Source organism: Ceratotherium simum, chromosome 5 (genome assembly GCF_057802395.1).
Source record: "Ceratotherium simum simum isolate JZ-2026a chromosome 5, ASM5780239v1, whole genome shotgun sequence".
In the NCBI taxonomy this organism is placed as follows: domain Eukaryota; kingdom Metazoa; phylum Chordata; class Mammalia; order Perissodactyla; family Rhinocerotidae; genus Ceratotherium; species Ceratotherium simum.
The window spans coordinates 53,466,209-53,478,735 of NC_141904.1; the positions used below are offsets into that span (position 1 = coordinate 53,466,209).

Below are 12,527 nucleotides of genomic sequence, written 5' to 3' on the forward strand. Positions count from 1 at the left end.
AAAACTGTCAGAATTAACATTATCAGAACTCTGGAAAAGAGCCAAAGGTTTACAGCAACCAAGTAAATGCTTAATCAAGAAAACAACTGACTAACATTTGGCAGGAGAGCTTTGAGGCATTCTAATTTACCCTTGCCCCATTCCCCTCCTTTCTGGCTCAGTGGCAGTCTTGAGATGGCAGCTCACATTTTTGGTGTGAGTTTCTGGTGCTGGAAGGAGCAGAGCAGTCTTTGTTCTCAAAGAATTGTGGTTGTCTGTTTTGACCTGTAGGGTGGCTTCCTGAAGGACTAATGCAAAGGGCTTGTCTTTATTTTGCCTAACTTGAAATTCTCTCAGGGCAGGGAAAAGGCTATAGTACTTTTGTTGAAAACATTTAAAGGTAAATGAATCAGCTGCTGCCAGCTGGGGCAAAGGATATCAGCTGAGGCAAACAGCAGACATGCTGAAAAGTACGGGAGAAAAAGCTGGGGAGTGAGATGCTTTTGGGAATAAGTTTTGAAAAGCATCTACATATTCCTAAGCCATGCACATGCCATGGGCAGGGTGCACGCTCAGAAAAGACTTGGGAAGGCCCTAAGCTCTCACCTTTGGCTGACTGTCAAGCCCTGTAAAAGCAGGAAGTGAAGGCAAAGGGAGAGTTGTAAACTTCTGGGCTGAATGTTGAAGGTGTACTCTAACATAGACATGGCATCTGGTTTCAAATACTGGGAATTCTTCATTTTTTTGGATCCAACCATTTAAGAAAATCTCTGGTAAATCATTAGCTGATCACTAATCTAGCAAAACAGAGACTTCAGTGATCACACATGACAAAAAACACAGTCTTTAAAAAACAGTCTAGAAAAGTCACTAGTTGTTTATTGCAACTGCAGCCCATGATAAGCAGTAACAAGGCCTGAGGAGGGAGGAGAATCTGATTTCCAGAGTTATTACACTATAATATTAAAAATGTCCAGTTTTCAACAAAAAACTATGAGGCATGTAAAGAAACAGGAAAGTATGGCCCATTCACAGGATAAAAAGAAGTGAACAGAAACTGTCCCTGAGGAAGTCCAGATATTGGACTTACCAAAGACTTTAAATCAATTGTCTTAAATAGGCTCAAAGAGCTAAAGGAAACCATGGAGAAAGAACTAAAGGAAACTAGAATGATGTGTCATCAAATAGAGAATATCAATAGACAGAAACTGTAAACACGAAATAGAAATTCTGGAACTGAAAAATACAATAACTGAAATGAAAAATTCATGACAGGGGTTCAACGGAAGATTTGAACAGGCAGAAGAATCAGTAAACTTGAAGACAAGTCAATTGAAATTATCAGTCTGAGGAACAGAAAGAAAAAAAGAATAAAGAAAATGAACAGAGTCTAAGAGACTTGTGACAAACCATTAAGCATTTCAACATAGGCATAATGTGAGTCCTGGAAAGAGAAGAGAAAGAGAAAGGGGCAGAAAGAATATTTGAAAAAAATAGTGGCCAAAAACTTCCCAAATTTGATTAAAGACATGAAAGAAAAAACTGTCAATGGAGAATTCTATACCCAGCAAAAGTATCCTTCAAAAATGAAGGAGGAATCAAGACATTTCCAGATAAACAAAAGATGAGGAAGTCTGTTGTTAGCAGACCTGCTCTACAAGAAATACTAAAGGGAGTCCTTCAGGCTGAAATGAAGACATTAGACAATAACTTGAAACCATTCAGATAAACAAAAAAAACACCAGTAAAGGTAACTACATAGGTAAATATAAAAGCCAATATTATATTTTTGGTTTGTAACTCTTCTTTTTTCCTCCTATATGATTATAAAGACAAATGCATACAACAATAATTATAAATCTATATTAACGGGCACACAAAGTATAAAATGTAATTTCTGACAATAACAAAGGTGGAGGGATGGTACTGTAGAGGAGCAATTTTTGTATACTATTGAAGCTAAGTTAGTATTAATTCAAACTATATTGTCATAAATTGAAGATGTATTCCCCAGGGCAACCACTAAGAAAATAAGTAAAAATAAAAGATATGCTTGCCGTGAATAAAGGAGACTTCAGTCTCACCTTTGTTATGCTCCCTTTGAGTCTCCTGGCTGGGTTTACCCTTACTAGGAATAAGGCTAGGGCACTGCTTTAGTCTGGATCACAAGTTAAAAGGAAGGCATTTGCTGCTGTACAACTCAAGAAGGATTTAATAATTTCACTAGCCTTTGTTCCCTCTCCCCAGGGAGAGAAGAGGAAAATATGTTGAATTATCGGCCATTCAGACATTTTTACCATATCCAATTGTGAAAAAATTCAAAACACCAAAAACAGTCTAGGTAAATATTAAAGTGATCAAACAAAATCTAAGTGTAAAATACTTTTTAATTTGCAAATTTCCTTTTGGTCGTAAGCATGGTGGCTTCTTCTTCTTTATAACCACATGTAATCAATATAAAGCCTATGACTAGTAAACTTTTGGAAAACCATTCCAAAAGATGTAATGAGTAGCTGGTGTAAGTAAGCTGTAGTGTTAACTCAAGGCCAGAAGAAATACAATAGCTGAAAATGATGATAGCATATGATGCACATAACTAGATCTGAGAAGCAGAATGCCACTGTGAATACTCAGTAGGATTGACTAAATAGAAATCAAAACATCAGTCCTTCACATTTCTGGAACAGGGATAATAACATTACTAGGGTTAAGAGTCCAATAGAGACTGAAGGAGTCTCTTAATTGCTCTCCCTGCTTCCTAGCTTATTCTTTTTAAAATTAGTTTTTGTTTTTTTTTTAAATTCTATTTATTTATTTTCCCCCAAAGCCCCAGTAAATAGTTGCATGTCATAGCTGCACATCCTTCTAGTTACTGTACGTGGGACACGGCCTCAGCATGGCCAGAGAAGCGGTGCGTCGGTGCACGCCCGGGATCCGAACCCGGGCCGCCAGCAGCGGAGCGCACCCGGGCCGCCAGCAGCGGAGCGCACGCACTTAACCACTAAGCCACGGGGCCGGCCCCAACCTACCTTATTCTTAAAACATATTTTCTTTCTTTTTTTTTTTAATAATTTTTATTTATTTATTTTTTCCCCCAAAGCCCCAGTAGATAGTTGTATGTCATAGCTGCACATCCTTCTAGTTGTTGTATGTGGGACACGGCCTCAGTGTGGCCGGAGAAGCGGTGTGTCGGTGTGCCCCGGGATCTGAACCTGGGCCGCTAGCAGCAGAGCGCACGCACTTAACTGCTAAGCCATGGGGCCGGCCCTTAAAACATATTTTCCAAACTGCAGCCACAGTGATTCCTCTAATGTGTATGTTGGCTCACATCGCCTCTCTGCTCAGACCCCTCGCAGGACTTTCTATCTGCTCCAAACTCAATCTCTGCACTATCTATAAGACCGACCACGACTGGGTGCCCAGCCACCTCAGAGGGCTCATTCCCTAACACACACCCCTGCCCTGCTCCAGGAACCCAGCTTTCTTATTGCGTCTCAAACATGCCCAAGATACTCTCTGCCTTAAGGTCTCTGCATTTGGTGTTTACTGTGTCTAAATCTCAGATATCTGAATGATTTTCTTCTTCACTTCCTTCAGGGCTCTACTCACATGTCACCTATCCGAGAGGCTTTTGCTGACCACATTACCTAAAACAGGACCTCCCCTCAACATTACTCTCTATCCTCTTCCTCTGCTTTCTTCTCATTCATAGCCTAATTACTACCTGATGTTCTATATATTTAATTTCAATTTATTTACTAACTCGCCAGCCTCTGCTTCGTGTCTCTAAGAGAACAGAGACTTTGGTTTCTATATTGCTATATACCTACCACCTAGAACAGTGCCTAGCACAGAAGAAGTATTCAATCAATTGTTGTGGAATAAATGTGATTAAATGAAAAGGCATCAATACCTACCCAGAATACATGTCATGGGGCAGGTTTCCTCCAGATTACTCAGAAACACTTCTTTTTTGTAGAACATTTTTGTGGGCTCATGTTCCGTCTCTTCTGGGTGAATGAAGATGGGGCCATAAAAATATGCGGCTCCATCTCGGACCCATACCTTTTCAATTCTTGGGGGGAAAAAACAGAGAAATTCCATTAAAATAGAATTCTGATGGGTTCATTCTTGAAGGATTAATCTAACAAAAATTCCATTAACCAAAAACTTAATTATATGTATTATTTAGAGGAGTTTCATTGGCTGTTTTGATAATAAGACAATTTCCTTGGATTTTTTTCCCCCTTAAGCACATGAGAAGATACTTGGAAAAAGAGAAATGAACATTTGGCTATTCATCTGAGGGAAAAATATATTTTAACATAATACCAAGGCATATAACTTAATAATTTTAGCTGTCTCTCAGGTTTTCTTCCTGAGATGCTCATGATGAAAACAGAACTAAGCATCTGTCATTGGACTTGTGAGCTGAATAAACACACAAACCATCAATATTCGGGGTCAGATCACATGAGTGGCAGATATTCCTTTTAGGCAATGGTTTGACCTTTTTGCAGGTCAAGATCTAATACCCCTTCACCCCTTGAGAATCTGATGAAAGCCAGACACCATCGCCCTAGAAAAAAATAAAAATTAACATCTGACTGCTATGTGTCAGATACCGTACCATTCCTCACAACCACCCCATAAAGGTGGTCTTGTTATTATCCCCATAGTCTCATGGTTCCTGACATGCAGCAGCATCCTCATCTCAGTTAATGGTAACTCCACCCTTCCAGTTCCTCAGGTCAATATGCAGGGGTTACCCTTGACTCCTCTCTCTCTCGACCCCACATCCCATTTACCAGGAATCCTATTAACTTGACCTTTCAAAATAGGATCTGACTCCTTTGCAAAACAGGATCCAACTACTGGCCTGAGCCACCATCACTCTTGTCTGGATTACTGCAACAGCCTCCAGCAGATCTCCTTGTTTCTACCTTTGACCCTCTACAGTCTATTCTCAACAACCAGTAGCCAGAGCAATCCTGCTAAGACCTAAGTCAGATGTCACGTATGTGGTATTCCATTTAATTCAGTAAAAGCTCAAGTCCCTACAATGGTCTCTGAGGCCCACATGATTTGCACTATATCCTCTGGCCCTCATCTCCTACCTAACTCATGCATTGCTTACTCCCCCTTTAACAAACTGCTGATATGAAGAGGCCAGCCATACTTCTCTCTCAGGCCTTTATACTGGCTGTTCTCTCTCCCTGAAAACCTTTCTCCTTGGATATTCACATTACTCACTCGCTCAGTTTCTTCAAGTGTTGGCTCAACTGTCAGCTCTTAGTGAAGCCTATACACACCACCCTAAAGCTCTGCACCTCTCCATTTTGACCATGGCACTCCCGATTCCCTATACCCTGGCTCTATTTTTTCCACAGCACATATCACGATCTAATGTACTATACACTTTACTTATTCATGATGTTTATTGTTTGTTCTTCCCACGAGAACAAAGATACATGGGACTAAGGATATTTGTTTTATTCACTAATGTATCCTCAGAGCCTGGCAAATAGTAGGTGTGTAATAAATGACCCCTGAATGATGAACAAATACAATGAGAAAACTGAAGCTCAGAGAGGTAAATCATTTGCCTAAGGACATGAAACTAGCAGGGCTGGGACTTACCAAGATCTCTTGGAATCAACTACTGTTCTTAACCACTATCGTCTACTGCCCAGCCTTGTACCTGACTCCTTCACTGCTGTTTTATGCCATCCAACCATACTTTCATTCATTTACTTTTTCATCAAATAGCTGAGCCTTTACTATGTTTCATGCACTATGCCCAGAGCAGGGGATACAAAGGAGCAAAAAGAGAGGGTCCCTTCTCTCAGGGCATTTGCAGTCTGGTATGGAAACCTTACAATAATATAACACGATATGTGCTCTGAGGAGAATGACATATATGGTGCTCTGAGAGTGTGTAACAGGGAGACCTAACCTAGTCTAGACGGGACAGAAAAGGCTTCCTTAAGGAAGTGCCATTTCAAATTTAAGCTAAAGGAGTTCACCATATGAAGTGGGCAGGGAGATTTCTGGGTTGAGAGTTCAGTAAATGGTAACAGAAGGAAAAAAAAGAGTTCAAGGGAGGAATTTAAAGAAGTGTGGCTAGAGGTGAAAGCAGAAGTATGGTGTGAGAGGAAGCTGGAGAAGTTGCCAGAGGAGGGACTTTTCTCTTCATTCTAAAGACTGATGAATTTCTACTGGCTCCAAATCTCTCAGACCCAACCTCATCCTCCCCACTTCAGTAACACTCACCTGCCCACGCGAGGGCGCACCAGGCCATGGGACTTGATGAAGACACAGTCGCCAACCTTCAGCCACATGTCATTATAACGGAGCTGCTCGAAGTAGTGGCAACCTGGTTCACCGTTCGACATTTCCACAGGGACATCTTCTTTCTCCTGTGGTAAAGAAAACTGGTTGAGATAGGCAGCTGACAATCAAGGAGTAGACAGAGACGGTAAGAAAGGAAAGCAGACTTTCCTTCCTATTAACTTAAAAGAAAAAATAACGATAAATAGAAGCTTTGATGAAGACAGGAGACCAAAAGATTAGGTTACTGAAGTCAAACTAGTCTTATCAAACACTGTATCTATTTTAAATTTCTAGTTAATTTTCATAAAATAATTTTACTCCAAGATGCTTTTATGCCCTTCTCCCTCGTTCCCCATTCCCATAGCCTTTAGCAAAAAAACACTGAAGAAGACTTATCAGCATTCAGAAGCAGCCTCATTCATGCACTGTTATACAGTATAAGAAGCAAATTCTACACAGCCTTCCTCTTCACCACAGTTACTGAGCTCTCAATTTCTTAACATTAACAATTGACAGATTTAAAATGTTTGTCATGTTGATTTATTCCAACATGGAAAGCAATAGCATAGCCTCTGTAACATCAACACACATAGTCTGTGAATAAACCTGAATAAATTACAGGGTCTGTCACCTACTAGCTGCTGTGACACTGGGCAAAATACTTGACCTCTTATGCCTTAGTTTCCTCATCTGTAAAATGAAGATACTGTGCCCATCAGATGGGGTGGTAGGAAGCTTAAATGATACAATCCATGTTAAGTTCATAGAACAATGCCTGACTCATGAAAAGCACTTAACAAACATTCATTTGTAAAACAACAAACGTTGTTTTACAGTCTTGGCAAAAAAAAGAAGGAAAAAAAGATAATTTTGACTGATAGAAATAAATATCATTTACTGGGAAGGTAGCAGGTAACAGGCATAGTGTTAGTTGTTTTAAATATATTAACTCCAAAACATATAAAAGCTGAGGAAACTCTAGAACCCCCAAATTTTCTTTTTTTAATAAATTTTTATTTATTTACTTTTTCCCCCAAAGCACCAGTAGATAGTTGTATGTCATAGTTGCACAGCCTTCTAGTTGCTGTATGTAGGACATGGCCTCAGCATGGCCAGAGATGCGTAGAACCCCCAAATTTTCTACCTGCATCTCCCTGTCTGAGAATATCTGAAACCTCAAACTTAAAAAAAAAAAAAAAAAAAATCCTGGGCCGGCCTGGTGGCATAGTTAAGAGTTAAGTTTGCATGCTCTGCTTTGGCGGCCCGGGGATCACAGGTTCAGATCCTGGGCAGGGACCTATGCACCGCTTATCAAGCCATGCTGTAGCAGGCATCCCACATATAAAGTAGAGGAAGATGAGCACGGATGTTAGCCCAGGGCCAATCTCCCTCAGCAAAAAAAGAGGAGGATGGGCAACAGATGTTAGCTCAGGGTTAATCTTCCTCACCAAAAAAAAAAAAAAAAAAAAACTCCTTTAGAATGTCCAAATCATTTAATGTTTTGATCTTTATGACTTCAAATGTGATAATGAAATGGTCATCTTGGATAATCCTTAAGAATGAGAGAAGAACCACAGACATGCCGGGTGATGGGCACTTGAAGGAATAGAAGCCATAAAGTAAGTAACCCCTGAGATTAAGAATACCTTTTTCTTTTAGAAATCTTTTAGGTTCTGTTCTAAAGTTATTCTTTTAAAAAGTTCCTAGAATAACTTGTCTTAGCCATGCAATATTAAAATAAAGATATGAGACAAAAAAAAGTAACTCAGAGAGAGGACCACAGGGACTTATAAATTCTAATAATAATAATAACAAATCTAAGTTAATTTCCACACTGGCTTCCATTGATATTTCTTCTTCTTTTAAAATTAATATCTCTATGATTCCCAGACATATCAGTAAAATGTAAAAAATATGTTCTTTCCCTTTCTCTTCTACCACTTTTAGGACACTAAAATGGGTATTTTTTTTTTCTAAGACACTAAGAATTCAATTTTTTCTAGTTTTTACATGGCAACCCACATACAAAATAGAGGAAGACTGGCAACAGATGTCAGCTCAGGGCAACTCTTCCTCAGCAAAAAAAAACAAAACAAAAACCCAAAAAACAAGTCTGTGATCCAACTCCAAACATAACCATTAGTTTAGTAAATAGTTTTCCGTGTTGTTTTCACATTCATATATATAACATACATTTATATTTTTTTGAATAACAGTGGAACCACATCCCATTCATAACCTGTTAATTAACATCTTTTTTCCATATAACTTGGAAAATTTTCAATGTTACTACATATAGATGTCCTTTATTCCTTTTATTGGCTGCAGAGTCTGCATTATATGGATGTATGACAACTTACTCAATTCCTATTCATGGGCATTTGGGTTCAGCCTAGGGTTTTTGCTTTTACAAACTGACATCATCCTTTGTAGAGAATCCTTCAGTGTACCTATTTGAGTACTATGTCGGAGCACACTCCCTGCCATCAAACTGCAGGGTCAAAGGGAATGCCACCGATGGGAGATGAGTGTGTGTGCACTCACACCAAGTGGTAGTGCGCCCACACCAACCTGCCTGTATTAACAGACTTGAGAACTCTTGCCACTCTGTCAGGCATTTAAAAAACTATTAGATTAACACATTTTCTTATGTTTTTTGGCTGCCTTCCTTCTATAAATGATCTATTTGGTCCTTTGTCCAATTTTCTAGTGTTAGTTTTTTCCCAGACTTCAAAGAGCTCTTCGTGCAATAGTCCATAGAGTGTTTTATTAAACTAATTGATATTTTCAACTGTAAATTCATAAAATGATCATCTTTTTTCTTTCATGGCTACTGGGTTTTATATCATGCACAGAAAAGACCCATTTCAAGCTTAGAAATGAATAAAAGATAAGTAAGTAACAATAAATATACTTGTTAGCAACTAGTACTCTGTTTCTTTTTTTTAATGTTTATATCTTACTTATTTTGGAATATGAAGTGAGGGAGAATTCAGTGGGTTTTCTTTCTTCTTTTCTTTTTCAAATAGCTACCAGTGTTTTCGATATCATTTGATCCATCCTCTCCTGTTGATTTAAAATACTACCTGTATATTCTGGATTTAATTGTGAAAAGCCTATTCCTTCCACTGACTAGTCCTGAGCTAATACCTCAATTTTTTTTTTTTAATGTAGTTTTGTAAAATGTAATAATATCTGGCAGAGCAAAGCACTCAATTACTTTTTTCCTCCTTTTTCTGGTGACAGTCACATATTTATTCTTTCATAAAAAAGCTAGAATAGGGCCGGCCTCGTGGCTTAGCGGTTAAGTGCGCGTGCTCCGCTGCTGGCGGCCCGGGTTTGGATCCCACTAGCACACCGACCCACCGCTTCTCTGGCCATGCTGAGGCCGCGTCCCACATACAGCAACTAGAAGGACATGCAGCTATGACATACAACTGTCTACTGGGGCTTTGGGGAAAAAAATAAAATAAATAAAATTTAAAAAATAAAAATAAATAAATAAAAAAAATAAAAATAAAAAACAACTTTAAAAAAAAAAAAAAAAAGCTAGAATAATTTTGTCAAGTTCCCAAAATAATTTATTCAAGTCTTTTATGTCCTTCAGTAGATTGTTTCTCTTTCTACAGGTTCCATATATTCCTTTTAAGGTTATTTCTTAATGTATTTTGTTGTTAATGTAAATTGGATATTTTCTTCCACACAATTTTTCTAACAGTTGCTAAAGTGTATTCAACATTTTCATTTTCCTTTCAAAAGTCTAATGAATTATTGTTGTGTTTATATAAGAAAGCTACTGACTTGTATATGGATTTGCAAATTTCTACTTGTTGAATTCTTTGTTTTCAAAAATTTCTGTTAATGTCTCCCTCATTATCTGCAAAAAAATAATCTTGCCCCTTTATTGTTAATATTTTTACTACTTTTCTTTGTCTACCTATATTGGCTACTTTCAGAAAAAATTACCTAATGGTAATGGTATAGCGAGCACTTCTGTCATGTGTATAATTTCAAAGGGAATTTCTCTTACAGGCTTTAGGCTTGAGATACAAATATAATTTAAAAAAAAATCACTTTGAGGAAATATCCATGTAAAGACTTAAGACAGGTACCATACTTTATCAAATAATTCCTCCTTTGATCTATTAATATAATAAAGTGTATTAATGAATTTTACTAATTTTGAATAATCCTTGCATTCCTAGAATGAACTCCTATTTGGTCAGGTTCTTAAATAACTAATTTGATTTCACTTATAAAAATACTTTTTTCCCCAAGTATTTTTTGCATCAAAATTCATAAGTGAGACTAACTGTAGTTGTTTTTATTTTGTCAGGCTTTGGAATCAAGATTATTCCGGCTTTGTAAAACTGGGAAGTTTTCTTTGTTCTCCATGCTCTGAGATGATGTCAACAGCATTATAATTATAGGTCCCTAAAGGGTTAAAAGAATTCACCTATGGAATTACCTGACCTGAGTACTCTTTGTGGTTAGATCTTTGACATTTTAAAAAATTTCTTCAGGGCCAGCCCTGGTGGGTTTGGTGCTCTCTCCTCTGGCAGTCTGGGTTTAGACCTACACCACTTGTCTGTCAGTGGCCATGCTGTGGTGGTGGCTCACATACAAAAAGAGGAAGATTGGCAGCAGATGGTAGCTCAGGACAAATCTTCCTCAGCAGAAAAAAAAAAATCTTCATGTTGTTGTCCACTTACGTGTTACATCTCTTCTTGATTCCACTTTGGTAATTTGTATTATCCTAGAAAATTTTTCACTTTATTCAGGTTTTCAAATTTATTAACAGAAATGTACAAGTCTTTAAATGTCTTCATTTTGTATGTCTGAGCTTAATTCTCTTCTTTTTTCTTTATTAGGATAATCAGTAGTTTATCTCATTGGACTTTGGTCAAAGGATTAATATTTGGATTTACTTTTAAATTGTACTTTTCAATTCTACTGTTCTGTTTTCTAAGTATTAATTTCCGTTTTTCCTTTATAGTTTCCTTCTTTCTGTTTGGCTAAGGTTTTACACTGTTGCTCTTTTTCTAATTCTGAATTTAAATACTTTATTCATTTACTTTCTGGAATACATATTTGAAATGTAAAATTCTTTTCTGGCGGCTATTATCTACATACCTTTTCCAAGTTAAAGCTGTCTTCAGTTCGACTGTCCTCTGAGTTGTCTGTGTTCTTCTCATCATCCCCTTTATCTGCATTTGCAAATACAGAGGCCACTCGGACCACAGGCAAGGGCACATCCCGAGGAACAAACCTAACTGAGCTGATGGGCATGGTCCACAATTTAATTTTCTTAAAAGATTTGGTTTTGGCAGAATATCGTGATTCACAGACAAAAACATCCTCATCTCGAAAGTTTTCTGGGCATAATTTAAAGTATTCCTGAGGGATATAAGAATAAAATTAATTAGCTAGGTGAATTTTATGAAAACTAATCAACCAAAAAAACAAAAATAGACACCAACCAAGGAAACAAACAAAAGATAAACTGCTAAGACTTTCTGACAGTTAACAACAAATGGCAAATGGCTAGAGATCTAGGAGTATTTCCTTGCTATAGAACAGCCTTATTAAATACATGCCATTTAGCTTACCAATTTGAAAATACATTAGTATTTCATATAGCTATAATGTTCTTTAAAGCTTTGGGCAGGGCTCACATGTATCAGATAGACAAAAAGTACACTTTATTATCTAAAAACCACACTGACAATTTATAATAATCTTTCAGAAAATGTCATCCTTAAAAACTAGTGTGGCAATATAAAAAATGTAAGCCAAATGCATACAGTTATATAATGTAGGCAGCAAATGGTCTTTCACCATCACGTTCAGGTTAATTTCTCTCCAAATCTTTACATATGGCCACATAGACAAAAGTTAAAAAAAAAAAAAAAAAAACAGTTTAAAACAGAGTACCTAATTTTATAAACATGAATTTTCTATGTTTGCAAATTTTATTCCCATGGAATGATTTACGCTTTTAAGACTAATGAGTTTCTTACCTTGACAAACATGACCACACATTTTCCTAGAATTTTATTAACGGGAACTTTATTGTAATAGTCACTCTTAAAAACTTCCTTTTCTAGAAATTTTCGGGTAGCCAGATGGAATGTTTCATTTGGCCGATAAAACCAACAGCCATACAACCATTTTTCACCTCAAAAAAAGAAGAGAGAGAAAATTACCATTAACAG

At 37.4% G+C, this 12,527-nt stretch overlaps 1 protein-coding gene across 20 annotated transcripts in view; it reads right to left on the reverse strand.

Annotated features, from left to right (window-relative positions):
* Nucleotides 1-12,527, reverse strand: part of PBRM1 (polybromo 1) — a 115,106-nt gene that overhangs the window by 23,302 nt on the left and 79,277 nt on the right. For all 20 annotated transcript variants that reach the window (XM_014792879.2, XM_014792881.2, XM_087431146.1 and 17 more), the window contains 4 exons: nt 12,333-12,490; nt 11,446-11,709; nt 6,253-6,398; nt 3,897-4,054 (listed from right to left, as the gene is read on the reverse strand). In XM_014792879.2, coding sequence (XP_014648365.1) covers nt 3,897-4,054; nt 6,253-6,398; nt 11,446-11,709; nt 12,333-12,490 — 726 coding nt within the window. The remainder of the gene's footprint in view (nt 1-3,896; nt 4,055-6,252; nt 6,399-11,445; nt 11,710-12,332; nt 12,491-12,527) is intronic.